Source organism: Ambystoma mexicanum, chromosome 6q (genome assembly GCF_040938575.1).
Source record: "Ambystoma mexicanum isolate Mex_15411 chromosome 6q, UKY_AmexF1_1, whole genome shotgun sequence".
Taxonomy (NCBI): Eukaryota; Metazoa; Chordata; class Amphibia; order Caudata; family Ambystomatidae; genus Ambystoma; species Ambystoma mexicanum.
Genome location: NC_090937.1, coordinates 803,109,037 through 803,135,828, shown reverse-complemented (window position 1 = coordinate 803,135,828; position 26,792 = coordinate 803,109,037). Strand labels below are relative to the sequence as shown.

Here is a 26,792-nt window from a genome sequence, read left to right as displayed (position 1 = left end):
AGTGCAGGTAATTAGAGGCGCGTACCCTTCTTGCCCACCGACCTGCGTACGTGTGTGCTTGTGTTCAGATAACACACACAATCAATTCTTCGCACAGGGCCACTATCTGCACACCCTTGCTTCTAAAGCCCTTTTCGAATCGAACTCACAATCTGAGTTTTTGGGTGGAACAGAAACGTTTCCCACTCACAGAAAAAGCCTGGTGATGTGGCCCAATGTCTTCAATGAAAAAGCATCCTGGACAGAAGGGGCCAATGATTGGATGGAAGTCGCTCATCACATATGTTTCACACACTGTTCTCTTTAGATTTCCTCATACATTGTTGCCGCTTGCAACCTTAGTTCTAACACAGGCTGATCTGGTATCAGTCTCTCTGACTCACCGGCTGTGCTGTCTTTACTGGCGCTGCTTTCTTGCAAGAGCCAAGGACAGTGGCAACCGCTCCTCCCCACCTTGGTTACCGACGAAGGATAGCCCCGGAACACTACAGAGCCACAGCATCGCATCAAGGTGGATGCTTTACACAGCTAAGAATGGGTACGTGTGTTGTGATTTCCATATGGTATTACTACTGGCCCCCCACAATGAGACAAGGAGGTGGTTCAATCAGCTCCCCATGAACTCTTCAACATGGGTGCCAACCACAGGAGCCCTTCTATGTTACTTTCCATGACAATGCAGATAAAACCCGGCACCCGATTTCTATGTTCACCAATTCTTTCCTGATCACGCCAGGATAGTCTTAACGCATAATTTTACGATAAGATCCGATATTTATTCATGAAAAGAATTGTTGAAGCACAACTTCATATGGAGTGATCTACTCTCAAATGTTGAAGATGAGCGCAGCTAAACTCTGAAAAAGTATAATGTACGACGCTGTGATGTGCCAAAAGTTACAAATGACTTATCATATAATATCATATCATATCATTGTAATGCCATTTATTAAGTGTATTAAGACATGCATTAAATATATCTGAAAGTACATCCATTATAATAAATATTTACATGGCCCCCTTTTATGGGCACACCCTGTGCAAAGTATGCGCACAGAATATTTGTCACGTGGGGCAAACGTTGGAAAAATGATTTCTCCTTATGTTTTTGCAGCAAGCAATTTATCATATTGCCATCTGCAAAGCACATTTCTACTGCACTATCTTCGGCTGCTGATTCAGCGAATTTGCGCAAGTGCTGTTTTGCAACATAGGTGAAGTCAATGAAAACCTCAACAATCGCATCAACATTGCTTTCTATCTATTGAGGAGGGAGGTGTCGCACTGCTATATAATAGGGCTTCCACAGATCTGCTTGTCAAGTTGTCTACTAAGCATTTACATGTGCCCACACACTTCGTCCACACAAGCACACACCCACACACACACTGGCCACCCATGCACACACAGGCATGGACATTGACAGCTTTTAGAATTTGAATGTTGTCGAACCTGGTCCACAATGTCATTCACTTTGTCGCGCTCACAGTCCAGGATTACTCTCCGCTCCTTCTTGAGTTCTAGGTCTTGGAATAGTGACCGGTACGTTTCATCTTTGCGGTCGTTGTTTATGTTCCCAACGTTGATGGCAGTGACAAGCCATTTCTTCTCAGCTGCAGAATCCAGCACAGCTTGCAGGGTTGATAATCCTGGAAAGAAAAACATCATATTCAGGAATGTTATGAATCATGCATTAATTTCTTTTGAGATTGTCAATTAGTAAACTTTACTTTTGAGCAATGTGTGAACAAGAGACATTCCAAGAACCACCTCTGTTTTGCCGAAATATATGCCAACGAAGTGTTCCGCTGTTGCAAGCCGTAATTAAGATGCATTAACCTGTTCCTATTAACGACGTTTATTTTGGCTGTTGCAAGACAGACAGCTGGTTGTTCACTTGTGATAACCTTCTCCACACAAGTGTTTACATGTTTAAATTAATGGTTCTGAGACAGTGTTTCATTTGGCAAATTTGAGGGTGGCAAAAGGGTAGGATCTTTAGTGGGTTTCTGAAGGTGGCATTTGTGTGTTCCCTGTTTGACCCATACAGGGACATGTTGTGATTCCATCATATATGTTTAGTTTAGTTTGTTTATTTATAGAGCGCGGCCGAACCTTCAGGTAGCTGGGCGCATAATCATGGGGACAACATAGTTACATGGCGTTGCGCGAAGCAAAAAGGGTACATACATTCAATGGTACAAAGAGGGGTTCAGTGAGTGACATGAACTAAGTACAATAGACAGTGAAGGACCAGGTTACATGGTGGTCCGTTTCAAGATATGGTTAAGTCATACGGTAGAAATTGGTAGAGTGAAGAGACAAGGATGGTGCGTAAGTGAGTAGCAAAGTGTTAGGCAGAGAGCCAGGATTTCACCATGGCTCTGAATGGCCAGAAGGAAGCTTCCGATCTGATTGCAAGAGGGAGTGTACTCCAGCATTGAGCTGCAAGAACAGGGAAACTGGAACCTCCTGCTGTTTTTAGATTACATTTGTGAATCTTTAGTTGGTGCAAATAGGGAGTTCTAGTAGGTCTGGTGGTGCTGTGTCTAGAGAATTTGTCAGATAGACAGCGTGGGGCAGGCAGTGACAGGCACTTGTGTGTGTTATGCAGGAGTTGCTTGAGTTCTCTGTGCTCATGACAAGTGACCTAGATCAGAAGATGCCCATACAATAGGTGACAGCAGGACTCCTTAGATTTTTTGTACAGCGAAAGAACCACTGTTCACACATAAAACACAAATATCCGATGTTGTATCTATTCCATTAATCTTTCACAGAAAATGTACATGCGTGTAAAACATTAACAAGCAAGGTGTTCATATATTGTTTATTTTTTATAATGCTATAATTAGATATTTTGGACCTGCCCACGAGCCCCCTGTAAAACACGAAGTAAAACAAAAAGAAGAAAACCAAGTTATGCCATCAGAGGGTTTTCAAATGAATTAGGCGATGAATGCACACTTTACATTAAAATAGGGCGAAACAGTGGTTATTCTCAACAACATTTGATCCAAGACACTGATGATTGTGCAAGTATGACGATCAGCGTCAGAACATAGTATACATTTTTGGCATGTCATTTTCCATTGCAATTCAAATAAAACACATCATTATGCATTTAAATTAAAAGACAAAAAGTTACTATCATAGTGCCCAGTTGTTGTGGTCAAACATAAGGGACCCCTTGTAGAGTGGAGGGAAGAGAAACATCGAATTGGACCATGGGAAAGAAAAAATAAATAAAGATATATTTTATTTTCATCTCTTTACGTGTTCTAATAGTCTAAAAGTCTATTCTATGATTTAGTGAACATTGGCAAGAAAACCCCCATTGTGCGAAAATTCACTGTTTTAGGTGTCGATTGTTTAGCAAAGTGTCCATTTAAATTTCTAAGCGTTAGCCGAGTGACGCTCGTAGGCGTTATAGAAGTTAAAATACGTGTACGGAAGTATCACCGACTAACAGGCCGGCATGTCAAAGCATGCCTGTTTAATACGGGCCATTCCCTGATTGGTGGGCTACTCTGGTGGGCTTGCGCCAGACCGCCAGGGCTTACCTTCAAAATCCAGGTTCCTGCTTGACGCGTCGGGTTGAGATTACAGAACGCGTGAGTGTGGATGTGTATGTAAAGTTGTCAAGGCAACCCTGGAGTCCTTTCTCAGTCTCTATCCCCTGCCTTAGTGTCAGCCATATTTTGGGAAAGAGTACTTCGATGTTTCTTCGATGTTTCTCTTCCCTCCACTCTACACTGGGTCCCTTATGTTTGACCACAACAACTGGGCACTATGATGGTAACGTTTTGTCTTTTAATTTAAATGCATAATGATGTGTTTTGTTTGAATAACAATGGAAAATGACATGCCAAAAATGTATACTATGTTCTGTCACTGATCGTCATACTTGATATTATTTGCACCTTTTCTGTTGGATTTCACAAAGGTTATAAAATGCCCGGATTTGATAAAGGCACGCTAAAAGTGCTGAAACACGTGTCATCCCAAAGGGCAAGAAAATAAAATACAGGAAGAAAATTATGAAATTGGCTCTGGTTTATATTGAATACTTCCTAGTGGCGCAGTAATAGATGTGTGCAGACAATACTTTCATTTGAACTAAGAACAGATCATACAACACCCCATAGTGTTCTTACAAAACCAAATTCTGATAAACCGTCAGTGGACTTGACCCGATTGGCATCTGTATTGCAAGGATAGGTGTATGAATCCAGGCAAGCTGCAGGGAAGGGACATGTAACTGCAGAATGCATTACACACTTACTGGCAGCGGAAAGATGTGTAAATGTGATTGTTTGACCCTACTTTGACCCATATACCTGTCTGTATGCCTGATGTAGCCCTCATACCATGAGGTTGGCTTTGCCAGTCTTGTATTTTCACCTGTTTTGACCCATATGCCCATCTGCACGCCTGATGTAGCCCCTGTGCCACGAGGTGTGGCTTTGCCACTCTTGTATTCAAACCTAGTTTGACTCCTATGCCCGTCTGCATGCCTTATGCAGCCCCCCGTACCATAGTGTGTGGTTTTGCCAGTCTTGTATTCACACCTATTTGACCCATATGCCCATGTGCATGCCTGAGGTAGCCCCCCGCGTACCATGAGGTGTGGCTCCACCAGTTTGTGTATGCGCACATACTCTGTCTATAACCATATGCGTAATCATGCACATTGCTAATGTGCTATACACTTTCTGTAACTAGCGCCTAGATGCGTCCGGGCTTTGTGCACTGAAATAAATGCAATGAATACAAATGAATAAATAAATAAATAAATACAGGTACAAGTGTGACTACTGACTGAGATTGAGCATCTAGTGGTATTCTTGGGGATAGTGCTCAGAGGAGGAGTGGATGCAAGTTGACAAAGACAATACAATGATGCAATGGGTGCCACATCGAATTATGAAGGGATGGCACAAGTGATGAAGACCAATGCGGAGCTGTACCCATTCCATCACGACCAGAACAAACAACCACTAGAAAGTTATTCGACGTTCAGAGGTGGCGTGTGAGTATACCCATGATGGCTTGAGTGAAGAAGACATTTATGAATGTAGCACATGCTGGGCATATGGGTAAAACAGCATCCGAAAGAATGTTGATGACGGAGTACAGGTGGGCCTACACGGATGTGGAAGTGGAAGGCTTGGTGGGAGTGATAAGATGGCATACCGAAACATTGATCATTTGCCATGCGGTGTGTGGAATAAGGGGAGGACACTGGCAACGCATAAACATTATGCTATGGATTTAATCAGTTATTTCAGTTAAGTGGACGGAAATATTTTTCATACACTCTCCCACAACATCACTTTGATTGAGGTTTTACAGAAACTTTACAGGAAGGAAGAGTGAGCCGAATGTGATGTTCTTCATAATGATGTACAATTTCTTTCCAGAGAAATGCAAGAATTCCTAGATATTTGTCCTGGGATATAGACAGGGTAGGGTCTGTGTGGGCAAGACACAACATGTATAAAAGCCTACTCTGCCAGCAACTAAGCAGCAGGGGTGACAACGAGATGGAGGTACTTCTCTAAAAATGTCAAGACTTAGGATGCTCTCCCTGCTCCCTGGTTCCAGTGTGAGTGGTGAATGGGAGCAATAGGGCGCCAGCTGGGGAGCAGCTAAGGAGGAGGCTGTGTTACTTCTAGCGTGGGAAGAAACAGGGTATAAAAAAAGTATTTATGTATGTGGCTGTGTGCATGTGGGGGAGTGCATCTATACATGCATGGGAGGACGTGTCTGTTTAAGTGTGCTTTTAAATGAGAGTGCAAGGTGAATGGAGTGTGTGGGCGTCACGTGCATGTGAGAACGAGAATGCAATGTGAATGTTGTGGTTGTGTGTGTGTGTGAATGATTGAGAGAAGCTGTATGAATATAAGTTAGGGTGTTAGTGGGTATGAATATGTGTGTGCATGAGAGGCTGGTACCCCGGGGGCTTTGGAGTTTTTTTTTTTTTTTCAAATGGCATGAAATGTCTACTGGCATTTTTGAGAAAGCAATCTTGATGAGTGTTATTACATTGAGGAGGGGTGGCTACTACAATGGGGCATACAATCTGGTCATTTTCTTACTATGTCCTGTCATGTTTTACTTGCATTAAGGACCATGTTAAGATAATTTCTTTTCTCACATGGGGAAGGAATTTGTGCAGCCAGTAAGAACATGTTTTGTTACTGTGGCATGACATTTGTTACTGGTATTAATTGTAAAGCCAACATGATGTGTTTCCTTGCATGAGAGGTGGAGTAATTTGTTCAGCCTGCAAGGAACTGTTTACTTGCTGTGGCATGTATGTTTGGCTGGCATTTAGGGCAAAACCAGCAAGAATATGTGCATAAAGCAAACATGATGAGTGTTATTTACATACTAGACTGGAAACTTTGGAGAAGCCATCCTGGTTATATTTTCTACATGTGACATTGCATTATTTGCTGGGCATCAAGCATAAAGCAAACATTATGAGTGCTTTTGTGCGGCCATATTGGCCTGCATTGATACATCGAGTCTGGATATGTTTTCTTATTATGAAGTCGCCAAGTACAAGTATGGCATGGAATTTCTACTGGCAAAGCCACCAGGAGTATGTTCTTACGTGGGGATACTCTCATATACTGGCAGAGTCAGCATGGACAGGTTTTCTTGCAGTATAATTACTGCCATTATGGGCAAAGCAAACATGAGCATCTTCTTATGTGGGAATACTGCCATATATTTGTTCAGCTAGCATGGACATGTACGGGAATAGTCAGCATGAATATGTTCATTTACACTGGCAGAATACTGTTATATAGTGGGTAAGGCCATCATGAAAATGCTTTGGAAAATGCGCCTTTGCACTTTTGTTGACTTGTCATCTAATTAATGTTTTCATGTCTAACCTCACAAAACTGAATATAAACTGTGTGTCTTTTTACCCAAGTTTTCACCGAAAGTCTTGTAAAGTACACTATTTTAAACGATTTCTTATGCAAATGTGTTGCCAAAACCGTCCAATAACCCACAATTCATTGTTTTGGGTGCCCACATGTGGCTTGGACCCTCCTGCATATTCAGCCGGAAGGAGAAAAAAAAATCTTCTCCCTGCGAGCTCCCCATGGGGTGGGCCCAACTAGATCAGCTTTGGGCGCCTCTTGCTCAACTAAGTTGGCTATGACTCTGTATTCGCCAGCATTTGGCATCATCCATCACCCCTTTGGCAATCGCTTGGGTGAAAGGTTTAATCAGATTCTCAAGGGGTCTATTTAGATAGGTTTATCAGTTGGATTATCCTGGGGAAAGGGTGTTCGTGAAATGTTGAGGAGTTACCACACTTTATAGAATACTCAGTCACGTAGATACTCATCATGGACCCTGGTGGCTCAATGATGTAAGTTGGGGAAACAGAGTTGGGTATTTAATAAAGCGAGAGAATAAGTGGACACATACAAATGGCCATAAAAGTGCACCATGATGATAAGAGAGGCATATGTGAGATCTGTGGGGGAGATGTAAAGATGCAGTTAATTCTAGTTATCGATAGAATGATTTGGTATTGCTGAAATCCAAACAGAACATAAATTGTCACATTTTATAATTATGTTCACACGTACACATTTGCCACATTTTAGCAATCGTGCTTTGCTTGTGATTTTTCGGAAATACAGTTTTGCTATTTTTGTGCTGTGGTGACAGATGGACGATTATGCTGGCAACACTTTTTTCTAAATGGGAACTTGTTTTGAAAACGAGGTTATCATTGTGAAATGTGATCCGTTCTGCTTTGAATGAGAAATCTGAGCAATTCTAGACAATAGCGTGCGAAAAATGATTGATGCTGCTCTTGCTATCCCAATCCCCCTGAACGTATAGTCACTATTGGGGGCGGGGGGGGGGGGACGATGGGTAGCTATCATTGTGTACGGGTTCCCTTATTGATGGCCAAGTGCTCGGCTTTCTTGCTAGTCTTGAGAAATTGACTGTACGATTGTCCTTTTGTACCCATCTCGAAACCCATTTTCTTAGGCTGCACCCTATACGCATTTAATGATCCAATATCCACAAAAGTACTTAAATAAACATGACAAATACTTTGTTAACTTTAAGCAATGAGATCGTGATTTTTCTTATGGAGGAACAGCTGCTGAGGGACGACTCATGGGACGTTTTTAGAAATTATATAGAAGATGAATTACTTTCACGTTCGCTCATATGAAAAGAGATAATCGATCCTCTGATGTCTCCTCAGTTAATTAGCCATGGTCAAGAGAATCATGATTAAATGTCACATATTATTAGTCTCAGGGAGTGTCATTGCCTATTTAATGACTTACCGTATTTTTTATTTTGCTTTTACTGGCGATGTACATGATACACACCACGGTCTTGCTAAAACAGCAGAATGTTGATAAAGTCAGCGGTGAACTATGTGTTAAAAAACTGTCATCACGTCCACACAAAAATACCATTTTATTGTATTTCTGTGTTTACAAATTCTTTGAAGAATGCATTGGGCGATTGGAGCAACTCTTACATAAATACATAGAGGATGTGTAATTTCAAAGAAAACGCAACTGATGCAAAGTAATCTGTGCTCTCTTCTAACACCACTTCTCCAAGTGTGGTGATGTACTATTCACTAGGCTTTAATAACGGGGGACCTTATCAGACTATTCAGCCACAGGTTGTGAGCTCACTTAGACGTTTCAGTTCCTCTATGATTTGTATCAATCAAGCCCAATGGTTACAACATATTACAACCAAGAATTGGAATTGTCCAAGCACTAATCCTACCTACATTTAATTAAAACCAAAATATAGAAATTGAACTACCAAACAAAAGACATCCATGAACTCCATTGATTAGCATCAAATGACGCAAACATAACCTCACCTGCAAAGTCCTACATACCCACCAATGGCTCCCTTCACAAGAGAGCACTGAATGTATTAAAACACTTTGGATCACTTTCAGAGACATCTGACACATGGGCCCTAGAAACCTAGGCACGAGATTGAAACAGTACATTGGGTTGTGAACCATTCATCCAGCCACAGCAAATAACCTGATCCCAGCCAATTCCAGACTAAAACTAATGCAAGGGAAAGTATTCTAGTATATGGGTCCGAGCTTTGAAACAACACACACCTCGAGTTGAGACACAAACTAAATCATTTAAGGTTCAACAAATCACTAACAATGTTGTTTTTCCATACATCTTGAAAACTTACTTCGACCCTCAAGAACAACGTCTTGTTTGCCCCATCTCGAACTTCCCGCAGCCTTCCTATTACCTACTACTGAAATAGGCAGGCACTAAATGGGCTTAAGAAGTTTGTTGAAGCCACCCACATTTTGGATTCTTTTCAGGGGTCCTATAGAGCTGTGGGAGAGCCTGTTTATATTTTCTCGATAGGTATATGCCACTTTCCCCACAACAACAGCATGTGTAACACTCATCCTCTCAGACACATCAGCTGCTTCTAACACCATTAATCATGACAGCCTGGTCAGTTTGCATGGCACAAATGGGTACGGAGACATGGCTACCAAAGGGTTAATTCGTTTTTAGTGCAATAGCCGATATTAGTGGAAGAAAAATTCCACGACTGGGAGGGCTTGCACCATTTACACGTGGGTCCAGGGTAGGGGGTCCTTGTAATATAAGGGAAATGTAGTCTCGTTTATCAGAACACCTTTCTTTGCATGCTACCACAGTCCAGGTGGAAGTGTTAGGCTCTGTTTATCACATTGCACATATCTACTGCCCAAAGTAATGGTTCTCCCTTCCATTAACTGTATCCAGGAACATCTTTCAAGATCTGCATATATGTGAACGTCGCAGTTATGAGATGCCCCCCCCCTTAACTAGCCTCCCCTCTTGCAGCTCTATCCATCTCTCTTTTTCTGATATCGTCCCCTTTTTGTGTATCACTCCATTCGCTGGTAGCTATGTGTGTGCTTTGTATATCTCATACATACATGCATACACAGGCAAACTTCTGATGTACTCCAGTGATCTGCACGCCGAATAACTGCTGTGTGTGACAATTGTAATACTAGTAATAAAAACAAAACAGTGCATGCATTTCTCACCCAGAAACTTCATTTACAATGATGTCTTGTAAAAACGTGCTGAAACAGAGTTCTCTAAACATGTTTTTTAAGTCCATGCATTGTTTGTGCACATAATATTTCATCCCTGTACAGTTTATAAAAACAAGACTATAAGTACCAGAATGCAGTGTGATGTGAGCTGAAAAGCCAAGGCCTGTCATGAAACAACCATATCTTTTGACCAATGAATCTAGTGCTGCAGCTGCAGGAAATAATGTCCTTTGATTCAAAAATAGATGCTGTATTAAGATCCTGCCATTTTTGTTGAGGATCATAAAACAAACAAGTCATTTTGGTGGTTGAACCTCGGAACTGCGCTGTTGCATTCTCTGTAATCCCATCAAGAACATCTTTATGGGAAATCTAAAATATTTGGAGCAATAGAGTCCTCAGGAATCTTTCCTAATACTTGGCAGAAATCGATTCTCATTCCGATTTTTTAAAAGGGTGGCAAACTTAATTCAGCAAACTATCGCCTATTGGCGATGGTGGATTCAAGTAAAAAAATGTTTGCTGATTTTTTATTGAAAAAACATATTAGATGGGCTGTTGATAAAGCTGTTTCAGACTGGTTTCAGGAAAGGTTATGGCACAATAAGTAATATTTCTACTATACAATATTTAATGGCTGAAGCCAAACGAGGAAACGAAAATAATGTATATTGTTGCGATGTGGACTACAGCCAGGCTTTTGATCGAGTATCACAACCTTTATTGTGGAAGAAACTAGAGAATTGGGCGATTGATTTACAACTGTTATATTATGTTATCATTCTTTACTCCAATACATCAGTCACTGTGCATCTAAATCTAATTGGAGAACTGAGCAGTTTTAGCAAAACAAATTGTGGCCTAAAAAGGTTGTGTGTTGGCTCCAACTTTATATAATTAATATGTGGCCGATTTATCAGATACTACAAATGCTGTACATAATTCCCCAGCAAAGATTAATGGGGTTTCTGTATCTTGGCTGGCATGTGCAGACAATTCTGTTTTATTTGCTTTGACACTGATTGGCTTGCAAAGATTCATTAACGGCTTAAATGATTATTCAAAAACTCATTTCATGATTATTAATACTTTAAAAAGTAAAAGCATGCATTTGGGCAGCTCCATACTGAAAAGACCTTCATTGGAAAGAAATTAAACGATAATATACTTAAGGTTGTAGAGGATTATCATTACTTGGGTATTCCAGTGAAACTGAATCCGAGTACAAACTTTTATAGTGATATAATCATCCCTAGAGTCTGGAAAAGATGGATCATAGCAAAGCAATATGTTGCCAAGAACAGGAGTCACAACAATACTGCATTGTTAGAAATGTATTGTTTAAGCATTAGACCTAGTTTATTTATATGGATTTTCTGTGCTATCACGAACACACACCAGTTGGTTGGAAAAAATAGAAGGTAAGATCTTATGCTCTGTGATTAATCTCCCTTCATCGATACCGGTGGAAGCTTTGAGATTAGAAAATGGTCTTACGTCAGTTTCTCCATATTGGGCAACAAAGCGTATTTTGTTCTATTTAAGAACAGTTTCTGGTGTTAGGAATTCTAAATCTTACAGATTTTATTGTGTAAGAATGGCAATTCCAAGAGTAATAATTAAGGTTCCTTGATTTGCAATGCTTTTCTGTAAATCATTTGATATTGTTGGAAATTCCCTTAGAGGACGCCCTGTCAAACCCTAACATGGATATTACATTTTAAAACAAATCTAAGACCTGTGATAAGATCTAAAACATTGAAAAACTCTCTAATATGAAAAGATATAAAGAATATTCAAGACAAAGTTTTGCTTTTGATTCCCCATGTCTTTATTTGAACACAATCTGCTCAATTGCATTGAAACACTTTGTTTTACACCTGCGCCTTAACCTTTTACACTCATGGGAATGTGTTGGGGCCTGACAGGGAATTCCTTGGGAACCTCAGCTGTGTCGTCACTGAGGATCGGACATAGACACAAGCTGACATATTCTTACTTCTTATTTTGTTTTAAAATCTTATTATGTTAAGGGTTATGTCAATTGCATTGTGAATTTTAATTATGTAGGTCTTGATAAATTATGGAGCGTATTGTATGGTGCGGAATCTGTGGTTATTACCTACTCTGCATATTATATTTGGAAAAAAATACTGAATCAAAGGAAATCTTGCTAAAATTTGCAAAATATTTAAGCTAGTACTCTGAATATGCATTTTAACAATGTATGAATTAGTATATTATATTGTATTTTTATTAGGCTTCATTTTTAATAAAATAATTTAGAATTAGCATTTTAGAAAATTGTATTGTGTCTATCATACAGTATCTTGTGTATGTGATTGTTCTTTTATGTGTTTAAGGCTTGTTTAATAGCCAAATTACACAATAAAGTAAAAATAAAAGGATGGAGAAACGTCCTGTCCTGAAAGAGAAGGGGATATGCTAGTATAATCAGTTTACTTAAAGGAATGCAATGAAGCTGGGTTACTCTAAGGGGTGTGTGAAGGTCAGCATTAAACATGGTGACATTCTCCCCATTTGGTGCACGCAGATGCACAATGCACAGAAAGGTAATGACATACCCTTCTGCTCATTTCTTTCTCATTTGGACAGCAGCTGTGCAAGCCATGGATGTACCGTGTGCATGCCCTTCCCTGAAACAGGAAATTAAATGTATGTGTACATTGTTAAATGACATTAGATGATGTATTTCAGAAATAGTGCTTGCAGAATTTTGTAAATACTGTATTCAGCATTTCAGAAATGCTGCATTCCTAGACTTGCCTTTGTGTCGTAGAGTCTGCATTCTTGCAGCCTCCTCAGAATACCACACGTGGTAGCTATAATTACCTCATGGAGTATTTTATTAATACATTCGGCATTCCTCTAAATTACACCCTTGCTATTTCAACCATGTGAGGATTGAGATGATGTGCTTTAAGAACTTTTTAAACATCTGTTCTCAAGATGATATAAACATGGCATTGTAATTTCAAATCATTTCACTGTGTTAACGATTTCAAGCATGACATTTATTTTTCCAATGCAAATAAGACCTAAAGCTATTCATATTATTTGACAAAGTAATACATCAAAAGGGAAATGTATGTGTAGTCATTATTTTATTACAATATTCGAATGTCCGTAGCTGGTCTGATAGCACAGCAAGTAGAGTGCTTGCTTTGACATCTGTGCAGAGCCTGCTGACGCAGGTTCGAATACCTGCAGATCCGAACTCATCAGTCAATAAATGAGCAGCACACACGCAGTGCTCAGATACCTAAGGGTTCGTAGTGCTACATAAATGCTAAATTATGATTATTATTAATGTAAGGGATTAGAAACCAGACACAATCAACAAATTAAATATTAAAATGCACCTGAAACTCACCCAATAGTCTTGACTCTACTGATAACATTACAAAGCCCCTTTACTCAGGACATCAAAATTGCTATCCAAAATACCATTAGCATTCAATTGACAACATTTCTGAAAAATGTTGTAACACATCACATGCCTGGCCTTTTAATGTGCATATATAGTTGGTCACAACAAATTTGCTTGGACATGACACCAGGCTTAATCTCATAGAGTGCTTTAATGGACAGTGAGAGATGTCCTGCCAGCTGAACCCAACTACTTTTACAATGAAAGGCTTTAAATGCCTGATGGCTGTAAATGCATTTATTTTGCATTACAAGCAATGTGTGAGACCTTGAAAGTTAAAAGATTATTATATAGGCATATGTACTTAAATCCTCTTAAGAAATATGGTTGTAGGGGTCCGTACACATGTCTGATAGCAATGCACTTTCCCTTGTCCATATGATATGACAAGGAACCAAAAGCTTGGGACAATGGGACAATGGGGTACAATTAAAAGCACAACATATTGGCAATCACGATACATGGCTGTGACTAAATGACTTCTGGCACGCAGGAGTACAAAGCTGAGTAGTGGCTAATCCCCCTTACTCAGCTCTCACACTGCTACAAAACACAGTGAATATGCAATAATAGAAACATGCAGCACTCTGAGTGAAACAAGGATGGAAGATAATCAAACAATGTTCATAAAATTAAATGGGACTGATTCACAGAAGCCTTTCATAAAGGTGTAATCCCATTGAAAAAATGCTCTTTGAATCAGATCCAATGTCTTTTTCAAGAAAAAGGGATAAAAAGGGACTTAACCAGTCTCAAGGGCCCAAAGTTGGATTGAGGGGTAGTTAGCCCTCAATAGTACTTTGCTTCCCTCATTTTTATGGCAGTTCAACTCTGGAGAACAGCAATTCTTGGAGCTGTACGAGTGGGTCAAAGATCGGCAGAGTGCCAAAAAGAACACCGGAGATTCCTGATGTTTTGAATGTGTCAAACAGTGCTTGAAACACAGCTCAAAGTGGTTTGACAGTGAAAAAATAGGAACTACGGGCGCTGACTCACATACAGCAAACAGAACAGAACAGAACACCTGGATTGGATGAGGGCCCTATGGAGAAGAGGAAACATCTGGTTGGGTAGGACTAAGAGAAGAGCACAGTCTTCAGTTTTTTCTTGAAATCCTCCATCGAAGATATGGTTCTCAGTGCAGGCATTAGGGCATTCCAGGCCAGTGGGATCACTATACTAAAGGCTCAATTCCGTGCTTTATTGGTGTTACAGCGAATGGTGTTAGGAAGGTTGGTATTGTCCTATCTTAGGGACGTGTACTGTGTCTTTTTACAATGGCTTCCATGAGGTAGGCTGGCATTTGGCCCATTTGGCATTTATGGGTTATAAATAATAGCCTAGCGTATACCCTGGCCATTATGGGAAGCCAGTGAAGACTTCTTCTTGCCTCTGATACATGGTCTCTCCTATGGAGGCCTTTAACTAACCTGACCGCCACATTTTGAATGACCTGGAGGCGTTGGATGTCAGTTTGGGGAATGCCCACTAACAGACGACAGCAGTAATCCAAGTTGGATCATATTATGGCCCTGGCTAATGTCTCAGAGGTTTTTTTCGGATATAAAGGGGCGCAGATGGCAGAACAATCTAATGAAATAAGAAGAGGAGGAGATCAGGCTGTTCACCTGGGCCTTCATATTCAACTTTTTGTCTAAAAGAATACCTAAGTTCTTCACCTTACTCTTTACAACAATATTGCAGCTGTCTATATTGACGTTATTGTATATCGGGCCTAGTCTCTCAAGTTTGGCATCTGAACCAACAAGCAAACGTTCTGTTTTTGAACTATTGATGGTCAGGCCATTTGCCACCATCTAATTTTGTATCCTTTGGTACACTTTATTAAAAGAGATTTCATCCTCACAATGCGAGCCTGAGATGGGAATGACGCATTGCGTATAATCAGCGTAATTCGTGAATATGCAACATACAGTAGAAAGGGATCATAAAAATATTATAAAAACACTGGGAGAAAGATGCTCCCTGTGCAACTCCATACAAGAGAGTGGTCGGTTTGGCTTCTGCAAGGTCGCTTGCAACTCTCACTTGTCTACCCTTCAAAAAGGGGCCGATCCATTGAGTCGCCTCAATGGAGAAATTGGCATTATCCCTTAACCTGGTGGACAAGATGGCATATGGCTCTCAGATTGCTGTGAGTGCCAATCCAGGGATGTACAGACAGGGTAGGTCCTTTTTCACTTTCTCCAAAACCCGGGAGAGGCTAGCAAACACCTACAGGAGTCCATAACCTCCAGTAAGGTCTTGGGTAACGGTGTAGCTGGCAGAGAAGCAGGTCTTGCTCCAGTAGAGGGTCAACCCTGATTTGCCCTGGGGATTGTTAGGGAGCAGAGCCTGTCCCTGCCTTGGAACACTTGTCTTTGCCTCACACCAGTATGACCTTGGAAAGGATTGCTCTCCCAACAGAGTACAAAGAAATTCTTATTGAAGTATGCAAGAGATGAATCCCAGAGATTAATCCAAGAAGGGGTGGGGGACCCCCTCTTTTATAGGAGAGAGTACACAGCTCAGTGGACGAAAGCAAATCTGCTTTAAGGGGTCACATCCCTGTCCTCGATACCAGTGGTCTTTACCTTTCTGCATTATATCCAAAGGGCCCTGAGCAAAAGGAAGTGAAGGAGATCATTATGCACTCATGCTGAGCTCTCCCTGACATCACTAACCGGTTCCCTACCCACACATACAACATCAAAGTCACTTTAGTATGCATCAACCTGGTGTAAGGCTAGTTTTTTTGTATAGGGCGTGCACTATGATTCCTGTTTCCCAGGACAACTCCTGGTGGGAAGCTGTCCTCTTGAAGGAAGGTGTTAGTAAACCTCACAAAGGATCAAAGGAGTACACACAATTGTCAAATAGCTAGCCTGGGCAAACAGAGTTGGCACATGTAAGATATAAATCAGATCTGGCTTCTTAAAATTAGCAGGTCAAGTGGCACAGCGAGTAGAGCGCTCGCTTTGAATCAGCCTTTCATCCTTCCAAGGTCGATAAATGAGCACCACACACCATGGGTAATAATAAGCAGCGCTCAGATACCTGAGGGTTTTTAGCACTATATAAATGCCAAATTATTATTATTATGTGAATTACTATAATCATTTCCTAAACTCAAAGATTAAACTGCCACTAGAACATTAATTCCTCATGTCTATGTGGTTTTGGAACAGAGCTACAGATTTTAAATGCAACCCCTTTGCTGATGTGAATTGGCTAAACCTGCTCTGTGCCACTGGAGAGCAGATGCTACAGATAACGAGATTGATGCATCAGGAAATATGTGTTGCTATGCTAAGCATGAGCTTAGGAAAGTGGGATTTGGTTGGCAGATCACCCTTTCTGAGGTGGAATTGCCTGCATCATTTTATTAATTAATAAACAGTTATAAAAGCCAGGGTGTCTACACCCTTTCCAAACAGCAATTCTTCACAATGGTAAAGTCAAGTGACATTCCTATCTTTCTAGGCCTTCATCTGTACAGTTTGCAATATTGTGGTCCTGAGGAAGACAGATGAGCACATAAGACTGTTTCATTTTGTCAAAACAAGCAATGTTGAAGGTTTTCCAGCAAGTTAGTGAATGGTCTTTATGGACAAATAGGTGACCTCAGCTAGTTTGATTTGAATTGTGTAATGAATTATGCAGCATATAAGTACCATTTATTTTTTCAATGGATATGCACTGTATTGTTGTGGCACTCACAAATATTAAAATGGACTTGACAGTACATAAATGTTATTAGTTTCTTGTGTTACTAGTCAATGTAGTGAACTATTGAAAATTGTGTTTATGTTTAGTCACTAAAAAGTATCAATTTAACCCATGTGACGCCATCTCCTGCTTGTGATGATTAATAATGTCAATTGACATGACCTTTTTAATTTCCTTGAAGGTCTACCCCCAACTCAGTATATCGTCAAGCAAAGATAGAAATTATAGTCTTTTTTGTGTTGTTTATTTGCAGATATCCGTTCAAGAACATATTGCAGATGTTGAGCCATAATGTATAACTATATACAGTAAATAAAGTCATAGATGCTGAAACATATCCTTGTGCATGTGGGGGACGTTAGGTTGGTGGAATGTCTAGGAGAGCCATTTTGTGTTGGCCTGTGGTAGATATGAGAGACACGTGCCCGACTAGAGATGGCAAGTGTGGAAGCAAAGGCTGCCAGGGATGCTGGTGGGTCATTTGCAAGAATTGCTTTAATCCTGCCTTTGGGTTCTGGGTGTGAGGCCCATGAAATGTGCATGCACAAAGCTCAGCATGGTGATCTTCAAAATAAGAGGTAGTGATGTAATTTTGGCTCCCCCATGAAAGATGAATTTCCTACACTATTCTTAATAATGTTCCAATGTCTCCAGTTGTTTGGACAGTATGCATGCCATCTTGCTTGGGAAAGTCCGTACATGCACATGATGGCCTGTTCATCCTCCAGCGTAGTGGCTTGTAATGGGAACTGAAGCAATTGGGAGCTAGTGTTTCTCTTCCTTGCAACCATGGGGCGGGGGGAAAGAATCAATGCTACAATGGCAGCAACTGTGGCAGGAGGTTGGAAGCAGGAATGGAAGCTACTGTGGTCCCAATGTCCATCTGCCAAGGCACCTACCTGTGTTTCCTTTTACCTGTTTTCACATCATTCCACATTGTTCTGGGCATCTCCTTTATTAGAAGTAGAAGGGGCCTTAAGGCAAGCGGTCTCTTTCCATTTCTTTGTGCTGCTAGTTAGTGTTTATAATGTGGGAAACACGTTTGGTTTCAGAGTGCATAGTGTCCAGAATGCAAGCATATGTCCAAACGTGAAAACAAAGCACCTGGGCGGCAAATTAGGTGCTCATATCCTTATAGCCTACAGCTTTGTAAACTCCTGAGACTTCAATAAATGCTTTCAACTTCCTACATTTGTATAACTCAAGCTAGGGATCCGGACAGCGAGTATTGTTCGCAGTGCTGGCTATAGGACGATTTGAAAGCACTCCCTTTGCACAGAGAAAATCGTGATACCCCAATCTGCGTTGGTTTCAGGAATGCAGGCTGGGATACTGGAGTAGATGGCAGCTCCTTCCACATAGTAAATGTCCTTATCTAGCAATTCTGTTAAGTAAGTCTATGAAAGCTCCATGTAGCCTACATGATTGAGGTGGCCCACTTTATTAGCAAGTACAACAGTGTTGGTCCAGCTTCTATTTTTTCTTACGCTTAAGAAGAATATGGCTGCCCTTCAAGTGTTGACTGCTGCCATTTGACACCTTGTGGCAATGTGAAAATCCCTTTGTGCGTTTTGCTTGTGATTTTGGAAGATATCATCCTTTTTTATTTTATTTTGTTATTGTCTCTAATGGGATTTAGCTTTTTACAAACTTTTCACATAATGCACATGTATGAAACATCATCCTATTGCCATAACAGATGAATAGGAAATGATTATCACAATTTCATTGTTTGATGATTTCACAACTACAGATTCAAAATTAAACACCCCATTGATATCAACACCATTACTAAATTCTAAAAACGAATTCTAAAAACAACAGACTACAACACACACAGTATTTCAAACCTTAAAGAATTGAAACTCCCACTTATTTCAATATTTACCCAAAACCATGTAATATAAAACAAACAGACAAGCTAGTTCATTGTCTGTCGAGCATAATTACCTTATCATTTATCAGATTTTCAAGTTCTTCTAATTTTCCTAAACACATTTCAACCTGTTGCCAGACAACAAAGTGCTATGTGCAAAGCATTATTTTCAGTATTTAGGCAATATTGCCAAAATTAATTACTTTTAACACTGTCATAAGGGTTCACTACCCAAGGAGCACATATAATTGGGTCCCATAGTCAGACAATCTGTCATTACGTGTTTAGCACTCTCCACTTTTGGTACAATTTGACTTAACCAGCAAAATCTTTTTTCAACTGGTATCCGTAAAGCAGAGCCGCATATAGCTAGCAACGGCAGCCGGTTTATGCACAATAACATTACAAATCTTCAAACTTTAGGAGACGGACATAACAAAAGGTAAAACCAGGACAATTTAAATGTATGCACTACGCTCTCAATTTCGCGATACTTCTTTAATTTCGACAAGGCCTCATAATTAGAGCACCAATCCCAATTTTCCATTTTATTACACTTTAATGTCTAGAAATCACAATCACAGTCAGGTTTCCAATCTATTCTAGAAAATATATTTTCAACAATTTCAGCATAATGGTCCATGCCTTTTATCTGACTCTCCTCAGTGCCAAGCAGATGGAGCAAAGGACAGATGGGATACATTTTGTATTTCACATAGAGTATGCACAAATTCATACACGCAAGGGAAGGAAGCGATATTAGCCCAAGCTCTAAGCGTAAGATTTCCATGTGCACAGATGAAGGCAGGTCCAAGATTCTGTCCAGAGCCTGCCTTCCTGTAGATGCAACCAGGGGTAACCTTTAAGGGTCAAAGCATCAATCCCATAAAGAAGTGATGGACAAACACACTGCCTATAGAGCGTCAAAAGGCCCTATATGCTGAATCCAGCAGTATCTTTTGCAAATCTGGAGATCATCGCAGTCAATTGTCTAGCTTTACCACTTTTGGCAGCTATCATATGCTTATAACCAACCTTTGCACTTATCACAATACCCAAGTACTTATAAGTCATAACATATTCAATGGCATCATTTGGCAGAAACAGTCTGGGCCTATTGACCAACTTACTTGAGAATTGCATAATTTTAGTTTTTTCTGTGTTGATTATTAAGCTATTGTCATCAGCCTATCTACTTAGTTCATGCATAGATCATTGAATACCAGAGAAGGTGTCATCGAAAATAACAAGTTCATCAGCATATGACAGGCAAATCACAGGTATCTCTGTTCAACCCTAGGCGGACAGTTTAACGCCCTAACAGAGGAGGCGAGGAGATCGACCAGATATATGAGCAGTGGCACCATTACACACCCCTGCTTAACACCCTTATTAGTAAAAACAGGAGACGTGGGAGTACCCCTGCTATCCAGCCTCACTTGTACACTTTTGTCTCCTTATGACTACCGTCTTGCATAATTTGTATAATATTACTGTATCTTGTATACTATGTAACTTTGTAAGCTTTGCATTATCCTACCTGCTGTGCCCTTCTACCCACGGGTCTGGAGCGCATTAGAAATTAATAAACAAACAAACTATGTCTCAGATTTCCTGGACAACCAAACTTTCCCATCTTCCACCACAGTCGATCACTGTCGACGGCTTCAAAAGCAGCTCATTATATCGTTATATCATTAATAAATTCCGTTGGAGCAATGATGATGTAATGTGGCACGAGACCCTTCTCAGATATCACATAGTTGCATAGAGATGCCCTGCGAGTAGATCAGTCAGAAGTCTTATTGCATTTCCAATGCCCAATCTCCTGCAGTGGCACCTTGCTGAAAACCGTCTGATAAAGTCAAATTTTTCCAGAAAAGCATTTAATGCAATGTAAAGTGCCTGTCGTCAAGGGCCTGTAACAGCTTAGTTAAAGATGAAGTCTTAGCTTTCAAATATGTCTTTTCCACTGCAAGGATTACAGGAAGGATTACATTTCGTGCATAGCATGTCCTCGCAGTGTACGATGGTGGCTTCTCTTGGAAGATGGAAGATGGAAGGTTACTAAATAGTGCTACTGGTGAAAGGGTAAATGCGGTTGTTGCACTCTGATCAAACTTTCTCTCGTGTAAGGCTGTTGGATGCATACACATTGTGATCAGAATCCTTATGGCCAGATTACAGAAACTTTGCAAGTGCACTGATCATTATGCCCTAAAGGCCTGATTTACAAAAGCATCTTACAATGGTGCAATCCCATTGAAACATGCTTTGTAAATCAGGCCCATAGTCTTTCAATGCATTTTAGCAACAGGGCAAAGGATTTGTATCCGGGCCAACATTGCTCTGGTGCAAACATGCATTGAAAGAATGTTTTGCATTGGGAGAATGTTTGCCCTAGTGCTTAGTCCAGTGTACAATCTTTTCAATATCACTCTTATATGTCTCCAGAAACTCAAAGGGCCTGATTCTCAGAGCTTTTCCCAATGGGATTGCGCCATTATAAAACACGCCCGTGAATCAGGCCCAATGTGAAAATCAGTGATCCTTCAAACTGAGTGAACGTGAAGGCCATTTCCGAATACTGAGCTCTGACAGGTGCCAGGGAGGCCACTATGGCTGAATCATATTTAACCATAAGACATCATTCCTAATTCACAATACCCTGGCAGGGTCATAGATAATAGGTTTCTTGAAAAGGACATTATGTTACAGAGAAAAGAGACTGATTACACCCACCTTTCTTCTTTCAGTTAAGCTGTTCTAGAACACTGAGTTGATGTACAAAGCAATTCCTTAGTCAGACGTGGAGTGTACTATGAAATACAGCCTCACTAAACCAACACATTCATCACATGAAACAGCTGTGAATTAGCAGAGATACACCACCTGCCTGGAAAGAAGATTGGGATAGTAATCTAGGATCAATGGGAGATGGGATAAATAGCCAAGTAGTTACTGTATATCCACTAGCAAAGCCAAAGAGAAAAATGACCCTTCTAATCCAAACCCAGTGGACCGAGCAAACCAATCTATCCAAATATCTTGTGGGATACAGCACAGGAACCAGGGCCCAGCACAAGTCTACACGTTTTTGCAATGAGAAGACAAACGAGTCATTTTACCATCCGCAGAGACAAGCATTGCATCATACTCTTAACAATCGGATTATCAGACACCACACTTTTCCCCTCTCAGTTGTGGATCATGTTGCTGGTCACATGGAACCTCTGCCCAGAGCCTACATTTCCCCTGCACGTTTAACAATTTGCATGTGCATTTTAGTGAGGCCAACTCTGTCACTACTCAGCTTACCACTTTCTTGACGCCCAGCAGCTCAGACAGGCCAGGCACTGCAAACTGTTGCCCATCTTAAACTGCCTACAAGCACTAATGATGCCTTTAATGCCACCTTTCCCTGTGCCCAGGTAAGATAGCCCAGTATCTTACTCTTCTAGCAGGGGACAGGAGACACAGAAGAAAGTGGAGGAGGAAGCAGGGTGCACCAACCCAATGGCTAAGGCAGAGAGGGAAATCTGGGACCTGCACCACCAGAACATACGGGAAGGAAGCAGAATTCCTAGCCAACCGCATGTTCAGAGGGCCTGGAATTCCTGCATCCTATTCGGCCAGAATGCACAGAACATTCTGAAAAAAATGCTAATGTATAATAAGGATTCGAAGGGGAACTCATTTTATTTATTTATTTATTTATTATTTATTTATTTATTGCTTGTTAGGCACTTATACAACAAGTAAAATACAGTTTCAAAGCACCCACAGGGCAAAGGGAAGGACCAAGGGAGTGAAACACATTAAAAAACACAATATTTAAAAGCAGTGGAGGGAAAAAGGAAAAAAAAGGACTAACCTTCTATGCCTTCTGAGTATTCTGAATGTGCAAGTGCAACAAGGATGAGAGTAGAGGGGGTAAGTGCTGGGTGGCTGGGCTAATGGGTGAGTCACAGATGAAGTGTGTGGTATGGTGAGTACTACACGGCCGGAGCCTCATTAGGTGTAAGTGCGATCCTTCAGGGTGGAGGGTGTGCCATGGCAAGTGCTAAGGGTAAACAGCACTGGGTGATTGGGTGTAGGAGGTCAGGGGCCCCGGGATGCATAAGGGCCCAGCACACCAATCACAGCAACTGTGAGATTAGCAGAGGAGAGAAGAAGTGAAGGAGGAGGTAACGAAGAAAGTCTTGAGCAGTTTCCGGAATGTAAGAAAGTCCTGCTCAATGCATAGAGGGAGAGGCTGTTCCATAGGGGGGAGCCAGCTGAGGAAAGCAATCAACCACCTACCCTCTGTTTAGCAAAAGTTTTACACACAATGAGTTGGTGCCAGAAGAACGGAGTGATGTAGAGGGAGAGTGTTTAGTACAGTAAAGGTGAAGATAGTGTGGTTCCCAGGCCCAGGCAGCCTTGTGGATGATGCAGAGGGATTTGAATTGAATCTGTGCAGCAACCGGGAGCCAGTGAATACTTTTTAGGGCAGGAGAGATGCGGACCCTGGGCGTAAGGCCATGTATAAGTCTTGATGCCCTATTCAGGTTTAGCTGGAGAGGTCACATATGGAGGAAGGTAGATTCAGGAGGAGGCTTTTGCAATAGCCAAGCCTTGAGAGAACCAGGGCTTGGGTAACATTGAGCCTCTGGGGGAAGGTGAGAAAATGGAGAATTCCTTTGAGAAGGGAGAGCTGAAAGTGAGACTTCTTGGCAATGTAATGAGTGTGAAGGAGGAAGGAGATGAAGGAGTCGAAGATGACTCAAAGGTTTCTGGTGAAGGGAGCAGGGATCCTGATGGGCAGGAACCTCTGCAACTTAAACAACTCAGTACAATAAATACATCTCTGCATAGGGACGAACATGAAAATGAGAGTGACAGGTAAAAAAGAGAGTACAAAAGCGTTCAACAACAGGTTCCCAATGCACTTGCATCTTTTCAATGCTGCTGCATTTGTCTTGACATGAGTAAACAACATTCAGGGTTTCCCTGGAAGGCTGCATTAGTGGTTGTAATCTGTATTATATCAGTAACATGAGGGGCAAGTTCATATATTGTTTTGTGGGCAGAATACATGTAATTTTGTTAATGCTTTAAAAGATGCATATACGATGATTTTAAGATGGTGAGTTAAATGACATGTTTGAGTCTTAAAACATACCAGTACACATCTGACTGTTTAAGAAATGCCGGTTTGAATCTCGTGGTAGTGTGAGACTAGAAATTGGAGTGAATGCGCTATCCAGTCGACTCGCTGGACCTGATTCATATATATAGCACTACAATAGCACAAAGTGTTAGTGTCACCACTAATAATTCACAGCGCAAAACCTTTTTGCACTGTGAGTCGATTTGCAAAGAAAAGGTGGTGCTAAAACCAGCAGTGTAAATTGAAAAGCCTACCACCATACATGCCCACAACACTCCCCCAGCACAGCCCAAGGCTGTGCCATGGATCCAGATTGAGTCACAACTGTGGTAAACAGGTAAAGGCAGGAAATGTGTGGCACTATCATAGACAGCACCTTACTCAACAACTGCGCAGGCTCCATTATGCACATGCAGGAGCCAGGAAGCACTATCTGCTTCCTGGTTCCTGTTGTATGCTGTGTGGGAGCCCACAGGGCCTTCATCACGAGGTAAAGAGAACCGAAATTGAGCAGGTCTCTGTTTGGGAGTGGGGAGGGATGGACTATAACTGCCCTTGGTTGGTTTGGGCTCCTTCACTATGCTCCACCTTCTGCATATTCAGGGAAATCATTTACACCCCACCAATTAAAAAACTAACCAGCCACCAGTGGCACTCACAAAACAACTGCTCCCCAATAGGTCAAGCCAGTAAGTGGAAGACTCTATTATAGGCAATCAATCTTGCCTGAAAGAGGGACAGATAAGTGTGAGTGACCTCGACATACATCACAAGTAACTGAAAGTCAATTACAATAGAAAGTGCACAAACAACATACATACACCCAAAGCCCCAACTTCACATATTGAGGCACACCCAGCAAGAACACATGCAACATCAATTTGCCATAATTTCCTCACATCATCCCATTGAGATGGCCTTGGAGGCAAACACCTATCCAAACCACAACCACAATTAACCAACAACTATGATGTAGGAAGATCTCCACAGCCTACTCTGCAAACACTGAACCTCACACAGCACAACAAAAGACACAATACACAGGGAAACTCATATGCATGTGTTCATCATCACACACCTACACACCCTATAGCACCTCCACAATTTTGCACAGTAGTAAGACCCTTTTCCAATCCTCATGTCAACGTCACCCAGGTCATCCCAGACAAACACACACATTGCAAACCTAGCAAACAACCCTTCAGATTAGTAAATAAGTTACAGGAGGAACCTCTTATATAAGACCTAGCCAACATCAACTGCACATGGGCCAGTCTACATCAGATGAATCAGGAATATCACTCACTTCTCCAAGAAATCAACACCACTCATACAAACACCATAGGCTGCAACGAGTCTGTAACACACTCCACCAGAATCTGAAAACCTTCATAACCATCATCAATAGATTAGATATAGAGCAATGACCAACCTTCTGGAAGCAAGGGAGGGGTTACCAACTTCTAGTGGAAAGTACACAAAGATGAAACAGAGAGCAAGGGATCCACACAAGTGGAGGGCAAGGGAGGAAAATTAGGCAGCAAGGCATCAGCAATACATCACGAGGAGAAAACAAGGGGGCAGATTGTCAAATCACATGTTAAGTGTGGAGTGGAGGTGGCATGCACCTAGGTGTCAGGGGGGAGTCATTACTTGAATTTCAGGGTTGGCAGCAAATGCCTCAAATGTAGAAGCAAGAGGGTGAGTCTGAGGTTGAAGCAAAGGAGGTACCAGAGTTTGGGGGTGTAGACAGAGAAGACCTGACTTTGGGTTCTGCATTTCCTGCACTGGTGGAGTCCAGGTCTACATATAGTCTTACATCTGGTTGAGCTTAGTTTTCCAGAGATACTGAGCTTATCAGTTAGGTACCTTGGAGTAGTGATGAGATTACCTTTTAGAAGATGACACTTGATTTGAAGGTCAGATATGCTATGACCGGGAGCCAGTGCAGTCCCATGAGCTTTGGGAGGTGTGGTAGATTTTGCTTAGTCCATTAATGGGTAATGCTTGCAGCATGCAGGACACATCTCTGGGGGGTTTGTATGATATCGTGCCTGGAGGGCATTGCCAACACCCAAGTGGTAGAGGACCAAGGCTTGGACACCAGATCATATGATGTTTGCTGTGATTAAGGGCTAGATTTTCTGCAGGAGTGAAAGTATGTACCAATGTATTTGCTATGTGCTCATTCAAAGAGAGTTCTTGGTGGAAGTACAACACAATGGACTTTGCACTGGTGGTCATCAGGTGTGTGAAGAAATAGAGGTTCAGACCTAAAAGCCTCTTCTGGCTGACGGGGTGTTCTGTGATGTTGGTCAGCATTATCATTTTGCATTTGGAGCGGTTGAGCTTCAGGTAAGTAAAGGACATCTAGAACAGGTTCAATTTGGCCCAAACCTACATCCTATGGAATTCCAAAATGGAAGGTATGTTGAGGTACGGATGCAGACCAACTGGGTATTGGAGGATG

At 41.3% G+C, this 26,792-nt stretch overlaps 1 protein-coding gene across 4 annotated transcripts in view; it reads right to left on the bottom strand.

Annotated features, from left to right (window-relative positions):
• The window catches only part of GRIA2 (glutamate ionotropic receptor AMPA type subunit 2), a 624,179-nt gene that overhangs the window by 343,942 nt on the left and 253,445 nt on the right, over positions 1-26,792 (bottom strand). For all 4 annotated transcript variants that reach the window (XM_069631331.1, XM_069631330.1, XM_069631329.1 and 1 more), the window contains exon 4: positions 1,453-1,649. In XM_069631331.1, coding sequence (XP_069487432.1) covers positions 1,453-1,649 — 197 coding nt within the window. The remainder of the gene's footprint in view (positions 1-1,452; positions 1,650-26,792) is intronic.